This window comes from Centruroides sculpturatus, unplaced genomic scaffold (assembly GCF_000671375.1).
Source record: "Centruroides sculpturatus isolate CEXI.00-Female unplaced genomic scaffold, Cexi_2.0 scaffold238, whole genome shotgun sequence".
Lineage (NCBI taxonomy): Eukaryota > Metazoa > Arthropoda > Arachnida > Scorpiones > Buthidae > Centruroides > Centruroides sculpturatus.
Genome location: NW_019384806.1, coordinates 105,319 through 126,467, shown reverse-complemented (window position 1 = coordinate 126,467; position 21,149 = coordinate 105,319). Strand labels below are relative to the sequence as shown.

The 21,149-nt window shown below is 28.2% G+C and overlaps 1 protein-coding gene and 1 long non-coding RNA gene across 2 annotated transcripts in view; both read right to left on the bottom strand.

Moving 5' to 3' along the window:
- Nucleotides 1-14,819: 14,819 nt before the first annotated feature.
- Nucleotides 14,820-19,892, bottom strand: LOC111629671 (glutamate receptor-like). The gene is made up of 6 exons (XM_023373555.1): nt 19,816-19,892; nt 19,589-19,747; nt 18,245-18,395; nt 17,243-17,472; nt 16,804-17,063; nt 14,820-15,062 (listed from the first exon to the last, which is right to left on the bottom strand). Exons 1-6 carry the CDS (start codon nt 19,876-19,878, stop codon nt 14,855-14,857), a joined length of 1,071 nt encoding a protein of 356 aa, XP_023229323.1. The 5' UTR covers nt 19,879-19,892; the 3' UTR covers nt 14,820-14,854.
- A 103-nt stretch (nt 19,893-19,995) lies between these two features.
- Nucleotides 19,996-21,149, bottom strand: part of LOC111629682 — a 4,077-nt gene continuing 2,923 nt past the window's right edge. The window contains exons 2-3 of the long non-coding RNA XR_002757388.1: nt 20,155-20,204; nt 19,996-20,073 (exon numbers count right to left, since the gene is read on the bottom strand). This is a non-coding gene — a long non-coding RNA (uncharacterized LOC111629682). The remainder of the gene's footprint in view (nt 20,074-20,154; nt 20,205-21,149) is intronic.

Below are 21,149 nucleotides of genomic sequence, written 5' to 3'. Positions count from 1 at the left end.
ATCTCACCACAGTGGAAATTGCCGACTACTCATTAATTTCCCTTTTCATCCGTTCACGTGAGTGAAGACAAATAAGCTGATTGGCCCTAAATCAGAGGATATAGGCAAAGATGTGCTTGATTCGAGTAGTACGCCGTAGGACCTCATCGAAGCCAGACGTATTCTATATAGGCTCACTAAGGCCAACGCCCTTAGTTAGCAGTTAGCCAGAAGATCCCACGAAGGGACGACGTAGTCCATTCAAACTCCTACGACCAACGCCCTTAGTCAGGAATAGTGTCGTATGCTAAAGCCAACGTTCATAGACATAATTTCTCCATGTTAAAGATAAGTTAAATTAGAAACACGGAAGAGATCTTTTATATTGTGCCTATCAAGACCTCTCCCTGAACAGAACTCCGAGAACTGAAGAAATGAAGTAAAATCGACCAATTAAAAAGAAGATAAAGTCAACTACAGAGGTTGTATGTTTATAATGAATTTGTGAGCTCTCTCTCTTGGCGCGTATATTTTGATTTATTCATTATCTAATTGGATTGTCTTTAACTATTTCCATTTTTGTATGCTTTTATTTTAGTTTATTAAATTTTTTTTTATTATTTGTTAANTCGTTGAAAGATTAAATAAAACTTTGCAAAATAAAATATATAGATAATTTACTTATCGTAATTCTTATAAATATATCGATAAATTATCGGATATTGTGAAAAGTTATAATAATAGTTTTCATAGAAGTATCGGTATGTCTCTGTCAGAAGTTACTCCCCTACATCACAGCTCTATTTTCGAAAAGTTGTACGGTATAAAAGGACAGAATAAGTTTAAATTTAATATTGGTTCCCCTCGTTTGAATTTCAAAAATACGTAAAACGTTTAGTTGAGGATACCTACCAGGTTGGATGGAAGAAATATTTATTATTCACGATCGTTTTTCGTCTCATCTTCCGACGTATATATTGAAAGATATAAATAACGAAATTTTGGAAGGAAGATTTTGTACAGAAGAATTACAGAAGGTAACAAAATGATGCAGTCGGACTTTTTCGTAACTCTGATAAGCAACGCCAGCATGGAGTTATTTCCTGAAAATAAGCAGTCTCATTTCACCGTGAAAATGAGTCCACATATTGATTTATGCGGGAAATGGGTAGTAGGTCTGAGCGAGGTTATCATTCCTAGAAATTGGTTTAACATATCAAATCACAATAACGATTATACTATTACTAGACATAAAATTAAAAAAGAGAAAATAACCGATGTAACATGTAAGATTCCATTAACTACAGGCAATGAAAAAGAAGGGGTGGTTTTTGATTGGATAAACAAGAATATAGTTTTGTTAACAGGATCTAAGTTGGCAGAATTTGTTTTAGACAAGGATTATAAAAACATAAAACTAAATTTGGAATAGGGATTCGAGTTGCATATTTCGAGAAACAATGCTCATAAACTACTTTATCTTTTAAATTCATTGAACCAAGATATTACATTTAAACAATAGAGTTCAGGTTTAACGAAATAGATTAAAGAATGTGGCCCAATAAGAAATATATTACCACAGTTTGCTGCCTATATTCGCAATATTAATTACATCTTCTTTAAAAACTAACAGCCAAACATATTTTTCTTTAAAAACCAATCGTTTTTTTAAACTCAAATCGTATATTATCTGCAGATAAAAAGAAACTCACATTGTACACAACCACATGTTATCCGTTACTTGAACAAAGAAATAGCGCGGATACTTTGAATATAGCGGGGTCCCACGACTGAGTTCAGGGTATGAACTTGTATTACAGAGGGCACAAATTTTTAAAAGTTGTGTTATCGTTTTAATTCGATTTGTATTAAATTCTTATACAAATTAAATATAATCTATACTTTATCGGTCTTTATTTCGAATTTAATTTTCTTAATCTATACTTTATTCGGTCTTTATAATTCAAAAAAATTTTTTTTTTTAAAAAGTTGTGTTATATAATTTATATTAAATTTATATACTAATTAATTTTTATACCCCAAAATATATCATTTCTATACTACTGACAAAACATTTTTGACGTCAATGTGAAATAAATTCATTTTATATTGTGTACTGCCATCATAGTTATATAAACCAAATATACTTTTTGATTAGTTTTTCATCAGGGTTTCTTTTTAAATTTAAACGATCGATAATGTAGGATTTTATTTATAGTGTTAAATACACATAAAATTTCATTGATATTTATATATAAGTTGTATAGGATTGACAGCCTTTGGGATAATTTTGTAAAACTTTAACATTTTATAACTTTTATTGCAACTTACCTTTTTGAAAGAAAAACTTTTTTTTCTTCGAAATTATTATTTTAGACATTAAAAGAAATAACGAATAACACGTACTGTCGCTATCTGTAATGTGCTATTCGCTATTTTGCGTTATATTGATTTTTTAACGCTATATATACACCCATGGCAGTGTTTAACCACTTGTTTCCTCAAATTTTGTTCAGGAATTTATAACTAAACATAAAAGAAAACTAAAAATCAAAAGAAATGTCATATTTTTGAAGTAAAAGCTTCAAAGTTTATTTTCTATTGTCTTGCCTTTCTGCAAAACTGACACTGATGAGTAATTGTGTTTACAGCTGGATGACCTTGAGAACAGCTGGTATTGTCTTTCCCCAAACATTCTCATAAATTGTACAGTGTTTAAAGTGGGGTGAATAATAGCTGGCCATATATTTTTAAATATTTTTAAAAAATTACAATTTTTATTGTGATTTGCGACCCCCGACTTAAATAAACGTATATATAATAAACTCTATTAATTTAAAAAATTGGAAACTATTGGAGGTCGTTTTTGACATCAGAAACTAGCTTTGAATAACTTTACCAAAGTAAAATCCGTGCACTAGAACTTTAGAATGATGAGTGAAATTTGATTTTAAAAATTTCATAAAAAACAATTAAGCGTTAATCGTGCGTCATTAACGGTAGATTAAAATCGCATAAAATTTTTTCAGGCAGGGAAAAATTTTTGAAAAAAATTTGGAGACTTAAAAAACATCCAAAATCAAAAAAAAAATTCTCCGAGGGTCCACAAGACGTTCATTATGTAATGCTATGTAATATGCCTGAGTTAACTCGGGTCCCAACGGCAAGTGCAAGTCCTTAGTTCTTGTGTCGCGATAATGATTAAATAAATGACAACAACGAAACTGTTTTTTTTTTATTGAAACAAAGAATAAGGATTACAATGATAATGTTAAAAAACAATTACATTTCGTTTAATAATTGTGGATAATATATGAAAAGTATTAAAAATGAATAAAATTTATTGAAAAAAAATGTCTATGAAAAAATGGAATAATGACCATAAGATAGAGTATCTATTTCACTATTAAAAAAATATTTCTTATCATAAAATAATGAAAGAAAAATTTTATTTTTAAATTGGGTTCTTTTTACATGAATTTCATTTATTATCTAAGTTTGATTATAACGAAATTTATGTTGTTTAAATAGAGTAGATTTATAAAGTTCGTGAAAAACAGTTGTTTTAACCACTGATTAATTAATGCCTTTTGCGATTTTTTTGTCATAACATTCCCCAGAAATCGAATACATTTTAGCTTTTAAATTTACAAATTATGAGATTGATAACGATTTTGCTTTGTCTTTAATTAAAAAAACCTCATTCGTTTTTATTTTCTTTGCTGTATAATGGATGCACTACAGGATAATTACTGAAATCAAATATATTTGAATTTCCGTCAAATATATTTAGTAAATTATTTTTAAAATCATTGTAAATATCGTCTGTGTAAATTTCTAAAATTAAAGAATTGGTGTCTCTATACAAAAGTATAATGTTATCTTTATAATAATTTTTAAACACTTCATAATATATTTGATACCTATGTAACTTATTCAACTCTAAAACGCGAAAACATATGTACAATGGTTCAAAAACTAATGTATAATGGTTTATCAAGTAATAAATTTGTTCTCTTTAATCTAAAACACTACACTTTTCGTTGATTATTTGGAAATCCTCAAGTGGAGGATCGTTTATATATTTTTTTACATTGACCTTTATTCAATCGAACTTTTAAATTAATTTTTACATACATTTTGCATACATTTCCCATAGAAGCTATTGTTCATCAATTTAAAAAAGTTTTTGTCAAATTGACTTTTGCAAAATTTTCATTTTTCATTATTTACAAATATATAACGTTTCAAGTAAGGTGCTTGTTTAAAAGAAAGTATACTATAGATTATTTTTTAAATTAATCCTTCCTTTAGATAATATTTTAAGTTTCTTTAGTGTATAATATAACATAATGTATCTTTTAAAGTTAGAACTAATTTTTTAATATTATTGTTAAAATTTAGATTTAAAGAAGACAACAGTGATTTCTGATATTCAGATAAATCTTCGTATACTATTTATTCGTAATTTACTGCAAGGGAAAAGTTGTGATGTCGATAATGTAAGGATACCGGATACTCTAAATCTAATTCAAGTATGTACACTATTTCAGATTCTGAAGAAACATTTTTATTATTAAATTCGTCAATTTCGGATTGTCGTAACCATCGAAACTTAGAATATGGAGTATTGAACCATATTCAATCCATATACATTATTGCTATCAATCGTCACTATGTAACTATGGGGTTACGAATTATCGTCAGTATGAGATATGTAAAGATGGTTTTTTTTGAGAATATTGTTTGCCGACTAAAGATAATTCACCTCGAATATTACATTCAATTAATAAATAAACATCTAAATCGTTAAATAGCTCTAGTTCTATTTTAGCCATTTATAATTCGGAAATAAATGTAAGATTTAGACAAGTTAAAAACGAGATCATAATACTTTAATGATAAATTACGAAAAAATTAATAAAAATATCTGCAAGTAAAATTGTATCGTTGTATTGATATAATTGCAAATAATATGAAACTTTTCTACAATTAAAAGCTTTCCATACAAGATAAGCTAAATCGTAATTTTCCGAAATTATATGACTTCTAGTTAAATCATTATAAAAATATTTTTTATCGGGTTAAGAATTATTATGTAATTTTGAAATATCATTAAACCAATTATATGGAAAAACACCTTTTATTCAACAGATACTTTTTTTTAAATAATAAAAATAGCTGATTAAAAATAGAAAGTTGTAGTGTCTGAATTTACTAAATTATCAGATACACTAAATAAGGATGAAATTATAAAGTGATAACTATCTTAAAATCTAAAACAGTCTAGAATATATCTAAATATATAAAATTACTCGTCCTGACTGACTTAGTCACTGATTTATCATCGCCCAGAGCTAACCTCTGAACCTAAACAGGTGAAATTTGGTACACAGTTAGGGTACGTCATGGAAACGCACCCCAAGAAGGGATTTTTCGAAATTTTTCAGCGGAGGGAGAGGGAGAGCATTAAGGCTTGAAAGGCTTGAAGAGCATTAAGGCGGAAGAACGGCTTCTACTGTACTATTTTAGATACGATATTTTTGTTTTCAACTACGTTTAGTCTTCATTAAGTACTTAGGTGTATTAAATTGATAACATTTCAAACATTTTTATAAATGTTTTTATATATTTCGACTTTTTAACCAAATGTTCGAACCGTTTCAAATTCGAATTTGTTATTGCACATTGGTTCGATTATAGAAGGATTGTAAATGTTTCAGAAAATTGATGAAATTAAAAATATTTCGTTTGATTTTGAGCAATTCTCATCATTCTCAGCGGAAGGTGTTATATAACAATTACTATGATTGTTGAAATACTGAATACAAATGGGGTTTGCTTGCAAAACCTCCGTGGACAAAGTCGCGAGAAACAGCTAGTGTAGTATATTTTTATATATTGATGGGTATAATTATAGGGGAAGATATGTACTTTTTTGAAAATATCTTTTAAAATTAGATGTGAATCGTAGCCAGTAAAATTATGAAGAACCACAAGAATAAAAGGTTTTAAATTTAAATTTTAATTATAAACTTCAAAACCATTTAAGCAATTTTAACATTAATAATAAAGACACTTTTGTTTTTCTTGTAAAAGTTTGTTAATAATTTCGAATTCAAAAATAGTGATTTCGGTACAATAATAAATTTGTATTTATATCCAAATTAAATTTACTTAATATAATAAGGATAACTAATATTTTTCTATTGTGAGATCCGAATAGCCCCTGTGTCTACGTAACAATTTAAAAATAAAATAAAATTATTGTAGAAAAATATTCTTATATTTTAGCGTGAAATTAGCAGTTCTCTAACGTGGGAAAACTGATAAAAGAGCCATTTCCATTAACGGAAACTGAAAAATTTTTTGTTTTCCACTTATCTCTTACAAATCTCACCACAGTGGAAATTGCCGACTACTCATTAATTTCCCTTTTCATCCGTTCACGTGAGTGAAGACAAATAAGCTGATTGGCCCTAAATCAGAGGATATAGGCAAAGATGTGCTTGATTCGAGTAGTACGCCGTAGGACCTCATCGAAGCCAGACGTATTCTATATAGGCTCACTAAGGCCAACGCCCTTAGTTAGCAGTTAGCCAGAAGATCCCACGAAGGGACGACGTAGTCCATTCAAACTCCTACGACCAACGCCCTTAGTCAGGAATAGTGTCGTATGCTAAAGCCAACGTTCATAGACATAATTTCTCCATGTTAAAGATAAGTTAAATTAGAAACACGGAAGAGATCTTTTATATTGTGCCTATCAAGACCTCTCCCTGAACAGAACTCCGAGAACTGAAGAAATGAAGTAAAATCGACCAATTAAAAAGAAGATAAAGTCAACTACAGAGGTTGTATGTTTATAATGAATTTGTGAGCTCTCTCTCTTGGCGCGTATATTTTGATTTATTCATTATCTAATTGGATTGTCTTTAACTATTTCCATTTTTGTATGCTTTTATTTTAGTTTATTAAATTTTTTTTTATTATTTGTTAAAGAAATGTCTCTCATTAAATCTCTGAATCAAATTCATATCGTATCCACACGCGTGTTAATCCGCGTGTAAAATAACTGATTAACTGGTGTCAGGTCCCTATCATAAATCTAGACTTCACAGTCCAGATCGTTTTGAAACATAATTAACAGCCCTCCTAGAAAAAGATTTAAGATCGGCTCTCACGATCCGAAACTTTGAGAACTATTCTCACGGAATAGATTGCCTATTTAGTGATACAGGAGTAATAAACTACCCTGTACCCCAGGCTAGATCTCACACTATTCAGAGTTTGCTGATCTTACTTGTGTACTATAATTTAACCATCGTAAACAAAACACCCAATCTCACAATTGTTGTCACAAATGCGAGTTCACAAAGTCCCATTTTTCACATATATTAAACGATCAAAAATCATTATGCTGCAGTTAAAACACTCTACGCACTCGATGTAATATGTAATAGTGATAATATTTAATAAATACATATGAGTATATTAGGATTTATTCAAATAATTTCATTTACATAAATATAAATTCTACAAAAAAGTAATAAGTACATAAATTCTATTATCTGACAAGTATATACGGAAATATTTTTCTTACTACAAATGATAATGTGTTGTTATCAAGAATGCGACAAAGTAAGGAAACGAAGCACTCTTTTCATTTTTGGAACTACCTGTTGCCAAAATAGCTATAAAACTAATTAATTACATATAAATTTTGTAGCAGTTTATAGATTGAATTATTTTTTGTAAGTTCATAAAGCTTATTTCGATATTGATAGCATTTCGGGTGAAAGAACTGATAATGAGACAAATATGATATGAATATGAGAGTATATATATGTGCCATTATTCACAAAAAAGTAATGACCAAGCCAAATGTATTCAGTTTTTATGCTTTCAGTGTTTATTGGTTAATAAACTTTTTTTAATTAATTTATGATTGTTATTTTAATTTTTGTTAATTAACACAGTCACCAGAATGCCAGTCATGTTCAAGAATATTACAGTAAAATCTCTTATATTTTCAGTTGTGTTTATAATTACAGATTTTTAAATACTCGCAGATAAAACAAAGAATGGAAATTGCATAACCAATTAACAGAAGAATAAAAGTACTCATCATGTCTACTAAAGATAAAGGATTATAAGACGATTCTTCAACATTTTTTGTTGGGGGCATCAGGTCATTGGTTAATTTCTTGTAAATTCCAGAATCTCTTAAATTTCNACAAGGATTATAAAAACATAAAACTAAATTTGGAATAGGGATTCGAGTTGCATATTTCGAGAAACAATGCTCATAAACTACTTTATCTTTTAAATTCATTGAACCAAGATATTACATTTAAACAATAGAGTTCAGGTTTAACGAAATAGATTAAAGAATGTGGCCCAATAAGAAATATATTACCACAGTTTGCTGCCTATATTCGCAATATTAATTACATCTTCTTTAAAAACTAACAGCCAAACATATTTTTCTTTAAAAACCAATCGTTTTTTTAAACTCAAATCGTATATTATCTGCAGATAAAAAGAAACTCACATTGTACACAACCACATGTTATCCGTTACTTGAACAAAGAAATAGCGCGGATACTTTGAATATAGCGGGGTCCCACGACTGAGTTCAGGGTATGAACTTGTATTACAGAGGGCACAAATTTTTAAAAGTTGTGTTATCGTTTTAATTCGATTTGTATTAAATTCTTATACAAATTAAATATAATCTATACTTTATCGGTCTTTATTTCGAATTTAATTTTCTTAATCTATACTTTATTCGGTCTTTATAATTCAATTTTTTTTTAAAGTTGTGTTATATAATTTATATTAAATTTATATACTAATTAATTTATATACCCCAGAATGTATCATTTGTATACTACTGACAAAACATTTTTGCCGTCAATGTGAAATAAATTCATTTTATATTGTGTACTGCCATCATAGTTATATAAACCAAATATACTTTTTCATTAGTTTTTCATCAGAGTCGCTTTTTAAATTTAAACGATCGATAATGTAGGATTTTATTTATAGTGTTTAATACACATAAAATTTCATTGATATTTATATATAAGTTGTATAGGATTAACAGCCTTTAGGATAATTTTGTAAAACTTTAACATTTTATAACTTTTATTGCAACTTAACTTTTTGAAAGAAAAACTTTTTTTTCTTCGAAATTATTATTTTAGACATTAAAAGAAATAACGAATAACACGCGCTATCTGGAATGTGCTATTCGCTATTTTGCGTTATATTGATTTTTTTACACTATATATACACCCATGGCAGTGTTTAACCACTTGTTTCCCAAAATTTTGTTCAGGAATTTATAACTAAACATAAAAAATAGTTAAAACTAAAAAAACAAAAGAAATGTCATATTTTTTAAGTAAAAGCTTCAAAGTTTATTTTCTATTGTCTTGCCTTTCTGCAAAACTGACACTGATGAGTAATTGTGTTTACAGCTGGATGACCTTGAGAACAGCTGGTATTGTCTTTCCCCAAACATTCTCATAAATTGTACAGGGTTTAAAGTGGGGTGAATAATAGCTGGCCATATATTTTTAAATATTTTTAAAAAATTACAATTTTTATTGTGATTTGCGACCCCCGACTTAATTAAACGTATATATAATAAAATCTATTAATTTAAAAAATTGAAAACTATTGGAGGTCGTTTTTGACATCAGAAACTAGCTTTGAATAACTTTACCAAAGTAAAATCCGTGCACTAGAACTTTAGAATGATGAGTGAAATTTGATTTTAAAAATTTCATAAAAAACAATTAAGCGTTAATCGTGCGTCATTAACGGTAGATTAAAATCGCATAAAATTTTTTCAGGCAGGGAAAAATTTTTGAAAAAAATTTGGAGACTTAAAAAACACCCAAAATCAAAAAAAAATTCTCCGAGGGTCCAAAGACGTTCATTATGTAATGCTATGTAATATGCCTGAGTTAACTCGGGTCCCAACGGCAAGTGAAGTTTTTAGTTCTTGTGTCGCGATAATGATTAAATAAATGACAACAACGAAACTCTGTTTTTTTTTATTGAAACAAAGAATAAGGATTACAATAATAATGTTAAAAAACAATTACATTTCGTTTAATAATTGTGGATAATATGTGAAAAGTATTAAACATGAATAAAATTTATTGAAAAAAAATGTCTATGAAAAAATGGAATAATGACCATAAAATAGAGTATCTATTTCACTATTAAAAATATATTTCTTATCATAAAAGAATGAAAGAAAAATTTTATTTTGAAATTGGGTTCTTTTTACATGAATTTCATTTATTATCTAAGTTTGATTATAACGAAATTCATGTTGTTTAAATAGAGTAGATTTATAAAGTTCGTGAAAAACAGTTGTTTTAACCACTGATTAATTAATGCCTTTTGCGATTTTTTTGTCATAACATTCCCCAGAAATCGAATACATTTTAGCTTTTAAATTTACAAATTATGAGATTGATAACGATTTTGCTTTGTCTTTAATTAAAAAAACCTCATTCGTTTTTATTTTCTTTGCTGTATAATGGATGCACTACAGGATAATTACTGAAATCAAATATATTTGAATTTCCGTCAAATATATTTAGTAAATTATTTTTAAAATCATTGTAAATATCGTCTGTGTAAATTTCTAAAATTAAAGAATTGGTGTCTCTATACAAAAGTATAATGTTATCTTTATAATAATTTTTAAACACTTCATAATATATTTGATACCTATGTAACTTATTCAACTCTAAAACGCGAAAACATATGTACAATGGTTCAAAAACTAATGTATAATGGTTTATCAAGTAATAAATTTGTTCTCTTTAATCTAAAACACTACACTTTTCGTTGATTATTTGGAAATCCTCAAGTGGAGGATCGTTTATATATTTTTTTACATTGACCTTTATTCAATCGAACTTTTAAATTAATTTTTACATACATTTTGCATACATTTCCCATAGAAGCTATTGTTCATCAATTTAAAAAAGTTTTTGTCAAATTGACTTTTGCAAAATTTTCATTTTTCATTATTTACAAATATATAACGTTTCAAGTAAGGTGCTTGTTTAAAAGAAAGTATACTATAGATTATTTTTTAAATTAATCCTTCCTTTAGATAATATTTTAAGTTTCTTTAGTGTATAATATAACATAATGTATCTTTTAAAGTTAGAACTAATTTTTTAATATTATTGTTAAAATTTAGATTTAAAGAAGACAACAGTGATTTCTGATATTCAGATAAATCTTCGTATACTATTTATTCGTAATTTACTGCAAGGGAAAAGTTGTGATGTCGATAATGTAAGGATACCGGATACTCTAAATCTAATTCAAGTATGTACACTATTTCAGATTCTGAAGAAACATTTTTATTATTAAATTCGTCAATTTCGGATTGTCGTAACCATCGAAACTTAGAATATGGAGTATTGAACCATATTCAATCCATATACATTATTGCTATCAATCGTCACTATGTAACTATGGGGTTACGAATTATCGTCAGTATGAGATATGTAAAGATGGTTTTTTTTGAGAATATTGTTTGCCGACTAAAGATAATTCACCTCGAATATTACATTCAATTAATAAATAAACATCTAAATCGTTAAATAGCTCTAGTACTATTTTAGCCATTTATAATTCGGAAATAAATGTAAGATTTAGACAAGTTAAAAAATGAATCGGAACGAGATGATAATACTTTAATGATAACTTACGAAAAAATTGGTAAAAATATCTGCAAGTAAAATTGTATCGTTGTATTGATATAATTGCAAATAATATGAAACTTTTCTACAATTAAAAGCTTTCCATACAAGATAAGCTAAATCGTAATTTTCCGAAATTATATGACTTCTAGTTAAATCATTATAAAAATATTTTTTATCGGGTTAAGAATTATTATGTAATTTTGAAATATCATTAAACCAATTATATGGAAAAACACCTTTTATTCAACAGATACTTTTTTTTAAATAATAAAAATAGCTGATTAAAAATAGAAAGTTGTAGTGTCTGAATTTACTAAATTATCAGATACACTAAATAAGGATGAAATTATAAAGTGATAACTATCTTAAAATCTAAAACAGTCTAGAATATATCTAAATATATAAAATTACTCGTTCTGACTGACTTAGTCACTGATTTATCATCGCCCAGAGCTAACCTCTGAACCTAAACAGGTGAAATTTGGTACACAGTTAGGGTACGTCATGGAAACGCACCCCAAGAAGGGATTTTTCGAAATTTTTCAGCGGAGGGAGAGGGAGAGCATTAAGGCTTGAAAGGCTTGAAGAGCATTAAGGCGGAAGAACGGCTTCTACTGTACTATTTTAGATACGATATTTTTGTTTTCAACTACGTTTAGTCTTCATTAAGTACTTAGGTGTATTAAATTGATAACATTTCAAACATTTTTATAAATGTTTTTATATATTTCGACTTTTTAACCAAATGTTCGAACCGTTTCAAATTCGAATTTGTTATTGCACATTGGTTCGATTATAGAAGGATTGTAAATGTTTCAGAAAATTGATGAAATTAAAAATATTTCGTTTGATTTTGAGCAATTCTCATCATTCTCAGCGGAAGGTGTTATATAACAATTACTATGATTGTTGAAATACTGAATACAAATGGGGTTTGCTTGCAAAACCTCCGTGGACAAAGTCGCGAGAAACAGCTAGTGTAGTATATTTTTATATATTGATGGGTATAATTATAGGGGAAGATATGTACTTTTTTGAAAATATCTTTTAAAATTAGATGTGAATCGTAGCCAGTAAAATTATGAAGAACCACAAGAATAAAAGGTTTTAAATTTAAATTTTAATTATAAACTTCAAAACCATTTAAGCAATTTTAACATTAATAATAAAGACACTTTTGTTTTTCTTGTAAAAGTTTGTTAATAATTTCGAATTCAAAAATAGTGATTTCGGTACAATAATAAATTTGTATTTATATCCAAATTAAATTTACTTAATATAATAAGGATAACTAATATTTTTCTATTGTGAGATCCGAATAGCCCCTGTGTCTACGTAACAATTTAAAAATAAAATAAAATTATTGTAGAAAAATATTCTTATATTTTAGCGTGAAATTAGCAGTTCTCTAACGTGGGAAAACTGATAAAAGAGCCATTTCCATTAACGGAAACTGAAAAATTTTTTGTTTTCCACTTATCTCTTACAAATCTCACCACAGTGGAAATTGCCGACTACTCATTAATTTCCCTTTTCATCCGTTCACGTGAGTGAAGACAAATAAGCTGATTGGCCCTAAATCAGAGGATATAGGCAAAGATGTGCTTGATTCGAGTAGTACGCCGTAGGACCTCATCGAAGCCAGACGTATTCTATATAGGCTCACTAAGGCCAACGCCCTTAGTTAGCAGTTAGCCAGAAGATCCCACGAAGGGACGACGTAGTCCATTCAAACTCCTACGACCAACGCCCTTAGTCAGGAATAGTGTCGTATGCTAAAGCCAACGTTCATAGACATAATTTCTCCATGTTAAAGATAAGTTAAATTAGAAACACGGAAGAGATCTTTTATATTGTGCCTATCAAGACCTCTCCCTGAACAGAACTCCGAGAACTGAAGAAATGAAGTAAAATCGACCAATTAAAAAGAAGATAAAGTCAACTACAGAGGTTGTATGTTTATAATGAATTTGTGAGCTCTCTCTCTTGGCGCGTATATTTTGATTTATTCATTATCTAATTGGATTGTCTTTAACTATTTCCATTTTTGTATGCTTTTATTTTAGTTTATTAAATTTTTTCTTATTATTTGTTAAAGAAATATCTCTCATTAAATCTCTGAATCAAATTCATATCGTATCCACACGCGTGTTAATCCGCGTGTAAAATAACTGATTAACTGGTGTCAGGTCCCTATCATAAATCTAGACTTCACAGTCCAGATCGTTTTGAAACATAATTAACAGCCCTCCTAGAAAAAGATTTAAGATCGGCTCTCACGATCCGAAACTTTGAGAACTATTCTCACGGAATAGATTGCCTATTTAGTGATACAGGAGTAATAAACTACCCTGTACCCCAGGCTAGATCTCACACTATTCAGAGTTTGCTGATCTTACTTGTGTACTATAATTTAACCATCGTAAACAAAACACCCAATCTCACAATTGTTGTCACAAATGCGAGTTCACAAAGTCCCATTTTTCACATATATTAAACGATCAAAAATCATTATGCTGCAGTTAAAACACTCTACGCACTCGATGTAATATGTAATAGTGATAATATTTAATAAATACATATGAGTATATTAGGATTTATTCAAATAATTTCATTTACATAAATATAAATTCTACAAAAAAGTAATAAGTACATAAATTCTATTATCTGACAAGTATATACGGAAATATTTTTCTTACTACAAATGATAATGTGTTGTTATCAAGAATGCGACAAAGTAAGGAAACGAAGCACTCTTTTCATTTTTGGAACTACCTGTTGCCAAAATAGCTATAAAACTAATTAATTACATATAAATTTTGTAGCAGTTTATAGATTGAATTATTTTTTGTAAGTTCATAAAGCTTATTTCGATATTGATAGCATTTCGGGTGAAAGAACTGATAATGAGACAAATATGATATGAATATGAGAGTATATATATGTGCCATTATTCACAAAAAAGTAATGACCAAGCCAAATGTATTCAGTTTTTATGCTTTCAGTGTTTATTGGTTAATAAACTTTTTTTAATTAATTTATGATTGTTATTTTAATTTTTGTTAATTAACACAGTCACCAGAATGCCAGTCATGTTCAAGAATATTACAGTAAAATCTCTTATATTTTCAGTTGTGTTTATAATTACAGATTTTTAAATACTCGCAGATAAAACAAAGAATGGAAATTGCATAACCAATTAACAGAAGAATAAAAGTACTCATCATGTCTTCTAATGATAAAGGATTATAAGACGATTCTTCAACATTTTTTGTTGGGGGCATCAGGTCATTGGTTAATTTCTTGTAAATTCCAGAATCTCTTAAATTTCCAATTCTAAAATTAAATAAATATAATTATTCACTTATAATGTATCTTTTATTTGCTTTCGAAAAAACTAAAACGAACATTTATTTTCGTAAAATATATATGATAAATATGCAGTTCTTCATTTTAAATTTCGTCTAATTACATTTATTCTCTAAGTATTTATTATATAAACATAAGACTCGAAAAATCGAATATCAACGATGAATATTTGATGTATTTAAGATAGATATTTAATATATAAACATATATTTTAAACACATAAAATGATAAAGAATTCGATCGAGTAAGGAATGAATCTAAATAAAATAGATATAATTTGTTTAATGTTATCAAACTTCTCATCTTTGAACTTTTTCTTTCAGAATAATTCAGATGTCTGTAGATAAGGTCTGTTTAGGAAATCAATAAAAGTAAATGTAATAAAATTAAAAAAAAAACAAAATAATGTATATTTGCTGTAAATCTTCACTGAATTAATGTAATTGTGAAAGAACTTGTAACCCTTTCCTTTAAAACTGCAAAAGGACAGAATTGTCCAAAATGCATATTTATTAAACTACCTCTTCGTGTTCAATTGAAAACATTTTTAAAAGGTGTAATAATTCTCATATTGAAAGCAGATATAGAACTATAGCAGAAGAGCAAGTTACAAGAAAGCCTATTGAGTAAGGTGGGACGAGATAATTTAAGTTTACACTTCTCACCACGTTTTCTGATAAAAGTCGGTTATTGAGCCACCCTGGACAAACTCAGTATGTCAACTGAGGCAGACACGATGTAAAGTTGCTCATTAAGCTCCGGATTTGTCTGCTAATGGATCTAAAAATTAGATATATGCAACGTAACCGTTTGAATAGGGAAACAATCCTGGCCTAAGTGTGGCCTAATATTTCTGTATACAGTCGACCCCCTATAACACTGTTGATAACTCCGTTTTATATGAATTCCATGTTGTACGAATCACTTAGATTTTACAAATACGTGAGCCGTTCACAGCCTGCGACACGTATTTTTAAAATTTAAATTACTCGTACAACATGGAATTCATATAAAACAGAATTATCAACAGTGTTATAGGGGGTCGACTGTATATATTTTAAATAGATCTCAAATAAACGGACTTAAACTGAGTTTAATGAGTCGTAGGGTGTTTTTTTAACTCGAACCACAGAACTGGAAATAAATATTAACGATTCGAAATTTACTGGAAGCAATTTTAAACTTTACTTCTTTATCATACTTTAATTTTAAATGAAACGATTAACAATTTTATACGTTTGAAGAACTTCATACATACATTCCCTTGGTGCCACAAGTCTGGAATAATTGGAGATGTGTTGAATTTTATTTTTGTTACAGGTAAAGATGGTGTACAGCGAATAAAAAACAGGAAATCCAGTTATTTCGATGGCAGATATCTACAAAACTGAAAAGGTTTTGAATACTTTATCAGGTTGCATAAGAAGTTTGGATGCAGCCTATCAAAATTTGTTGATCACTTTAAGCTGACTGCGGCGCTTTACTATACAAATAGATTTAATTGTTCATTTGTTTCTAAGCTCTGTGCGTTACCAGGATAAACAAATTTCAACGTAAATATCATATTTCCAGATTTATGGAACATACTGTATAATTTAAAATAAAAAGTCTTGTGTGTATTTACCTTCATATTAAAACAGTATAAAATTGTATAAAAACACTTAAAGTAGTTATCAGTTAAAAGCACTCAGAAAAAAAAACAACTTACATTTTATCAAATTCTGTTTTTATACCGAAATTCTTTTTGAAAGAAAATGCAATATTAAAATTAAAAAGCGAGTCTTCTGATGTTACAAACAAATTCTCTCCTCTGTCTTTCGTAACTGGATCTATTAAACTCTTTGGCCCAAAAAATGCATATTTGTTGTTCAAAGTATGTTCTATTCCTTCTTCAAAAGTAAGAAAACAATTTTCTGGATGATTTTTTATGTGATCGCCTAAAATTTTAAATGGACCATTTTCAACGTTCTGAAAATACAGATGAAAACAGAAATACATTTCTAAATTGCTTCGCAGTACATATAAAAACGTCATTACGTAAATTTATAAATATACGTCATGATTATAAATAAATTAGTTAAAAATTGGTGACCATTTTGAAAAGTAAAAATTGTTAGCAAACTGAGTGATATCAGTATTAATGTTACCATTAAATAGCTTTCTTCTGGTGAAAAACATATGCTTCCCCAAGAATACTTTTTTTCCATTACGGCATTTATCAATTCTGCAATCGTATTTGGTACTTTTTCATAGAGAGGGAGAGTTAAATAAGAAAACAGTACACCGCAATAACCTGAAGTAATCACGACTGATGCCAATAGCCAAATTCCAATAATAATTCTGGTGGTAGTATCTCGAATATGGCTTATCGAACCACCTGATAAATCACATATATGAGAGATGAATTAGGCCTATATATACAAAAAATATTTTAAACATATGACAAGTGATGAAATTAAATGTAATAGATTTTTATACATGACAGTTCTACAATTGGTAGAAAACATCTATGACTTTACCTAGAAATCGATACGAAATATATTTTAACTAAAATATATCCAGTACTTAATTTTTTAAAATTTAATAATTGTAGAAATGTACAATTGTAAAGTAGAGTAAGAGTAACATAAATTTACGTCAATCGTTTTATTAAATCTTTTTAATCATGCAATCGTATTATCTCAAAAACAGATATTACAAATTAGGATAACTAACAAATAAAGTAAGTTAAAAAGATTGAAATAAATCAGTAGTAGTACTCTGTTTATTGGGCTGCAGTCTTACGTGATTCTTGAGGACAAAGTTAGCAAGATAAAAGCGAATACAAAAGTTGGAAACCTTTGGCACAGTAGGCTCCGTTTTACAATACATGTTTGAATTCAAATATATTCCACTGAAAGGTGTTATGTATGTGCCCGCATGACTTTGTTCTTACAGGGAAAGTATGATGTACAGAGAAAATCCGCTACAAATTTGTAGTGGAAACAATATAATTTAAATTAAATCGATTTATATAATATGATTAAAAATCGTTGCACGGCATTGTGTTGATTTTACAGTAAATAATTGCATGTTATAATACTTAACTTATTTTACCAAAATTTGTTTAAATTTTATTGCTTAGTTTAATTATTTATATAAATGCTTACCTTGTAATATCAAGGTTTGAAATAGAAACAAAAAAGCTTCTTTTATGGACCACACTTTCTGATTATCTTGAACAATATTATTTCTTTTCAGTATTATTAGATGAATTATAACACCAAAAACTATAGATGTAACTGATATCATTAACCAAACCTGTGATCATAAAAATATATTTGTTTACTTGTTAATGTTTAACTTATACGTATAATTATCAAAATTATTGCCATTAAATATTATATTTTATTTTTACTTATAAATAATTAATCTTAAGGTAATTGGTTGTCATATAGATATATGCCATATGAAATTATGCATGTAGAGTAGATTAAATTTATTCGATAGATAATATAAAAAACACGTTGCCGATATTAATAGAGTGTTAGCGGTGATCAAATTTATGCGAAACAATTAGTTATTTAGCTGTTAGATGTGTACAGAAGAACGGAGTATTTAAATCATCAAGTTGTTATTAACTAAACCACCACAAATGAGTCTTTATACAATTAAGATTAGCTGTACAACTGTTAAAGATGCTCGGCACTTTTTATATAGTCTTACATTTGTGAGCTTTTTAGTAATGAAAATACGTTGTTGCGTTAAATGTACTTTTTCAACATTTCTACTTAGAATTTAAAGCCTTTCTCTTAACTCGCTAAACGATATGAAAAAATACTATCATTGCATAACGGCTATTAAAAGGGTCTATCGTTTAGTGACAAGCATTAAAAGACTTCGTCTGAGTTCGAGGAGTCATAAGGTGTTTTTATCACAGACCGAAAATCGGAAAGCACTATTTGAACTATACTACGGTCATAATAGATAGGCTACTACACTCTCACATTTGGTCACGGGTTCGTGTTCCACAAACATGTTGACTAATTGGACTTTTCTGAATTGTATTATATTAACTTTCTTAATACTAATAAGAGCCAGTTTAACGTAGTAACGGCTCATGGTTGGTATGTGTCGGGTAGGCGAATCGACTCAACGCAAACTACTTGATTGACATTACTTAAAAAATTCTGGTACGTTAATAAAAAAATCAGTATATAATTTTTCGTTCAAATTAAATCACAAGTTTACCAAATGAACTGTTTTCACATTTATGACTTATTCATTATTTTTTCTTATATTTTTATCGCATGTAATGTTAAAGTAACGTTTGTTACTTATGATTGTTATTGTTAAGATAATTACAACAAATTTGATTATAAGTTAAATTTAAGGTTAATAACGATATTACACTTTATTAAGATACAGAATACAAAACGGCTCTACTTTCTTTACTTACAAATTAGAGCAATAACAAAAATATTATTAGTATAATCTAATTATTTTCACTTTACCTCTTTTGCAAATGGTCTAATTATGGTTGTTAATTTGGAAACTTGTTTAGGAGCAGAAACAACAAAGGTAACTTCATCTGAATCAAAAGGAACTGTATAATCCACAACTTGAAAACTTTCATAATTTACGAAAGTGGAAAGTAGTCCAAAATCAATTTCCTTCAAGTAAACATATGTTTAGTTTTAACCCAAGCTAAATTATAAACATTAATATTAAAAGGCTTTACTTTTCTCTGTAGTCTTCCATTTAATCCATTCCACGATCCATTTTGTAGTTTTTCTCCAAGCATTGTTTCAAAAGGTAAAACAACTTCATAACTAATATAAGAAAACAAAAAAATGTATAAAACAGCAGGTATACAAGTAGCTGAAAAATTTTTCACCTACTTGACTTTTAATTTTTTAAGCACCAACTTAAAAAAATTAAAATCGACACCACCAATAACTTTATCGTTTTCTTCATTTACTATAACATACATAGGAACCTGTATATAAGCATTGTATACAAAACAATTAATAATTCCTTTAGATTATGGTCAATATTTAAAATACAATAAAAATATTACCGGCAATGCAGATATTTTTATAGTGGTTTGGTTTAAATTTACAGCATTACCTAAAAAGTAATGTTAATATATGTCATTATAACAACATGAAATTAGTACATTGTATTTGCAAATATAACATATCTTTGCCTAAAACAGGAAAGGAAAAAATAAGCATCGTTAAAATTACTAGAAAATAAAAGATATGATTGCAATTTCTTTTAGTAGTAAGTAATAAGATAACAATACCTTATGTTAAAAATTTTATAAAATGTCATTGTGTTAATTGTAATATGTAAATATTTTTTTCAGAAATTGTACTAAACAGATTATAAAAGACTATCGAAATGTTTGTATTTTTGTAAATCAATGTTGTAACCTCTAATATTGTAACTGCTATTAAAATGTGTGATGAATTTTATATGTATAAAACAAATAAAAAATATGAATCTTAATATGGATTTTTTTAAACAATAGAAACACATATCGGTTGATTGGGAAAAATTATCAAGTTTACCAATAAATAAAAATGAGACAGCCGAATTTAAAATTTGTTTAGATAAATTTGTTAAGAAGTATACAGTAGATCCTCGATTATCCGACCTCCGATTAACCGACACCTCGGTTAACCGACCGCCCTACTCGGCAAATTTCAAATGTCCGCTAATGATGTGGCGCTACAATATTTGGCTATGTCTTGGCTACTTTAATATTATTTTTACGTGTTTTAGCTGGCAACACGGATCGACCATGAAAGGGAGCCAGTATTTAAACGAGGCTTAATTTTCTAATTTTTAACGATACAATAGCGACGATTATTATTTTAAAAAATTTTTGTTAGGCTTAACATCGATGAAAAGTACGTTAATAGCGATATACTAATATACTAATTACATGGGATATAATAATATACTACACTAATAATGGATTTTTTCATACTTTTCGGTTATCCGACTTTTCAATTATCCGACCAACCCCAGTCCCCAATTAGGGCGGATAATCGAGGCTCTACTGTA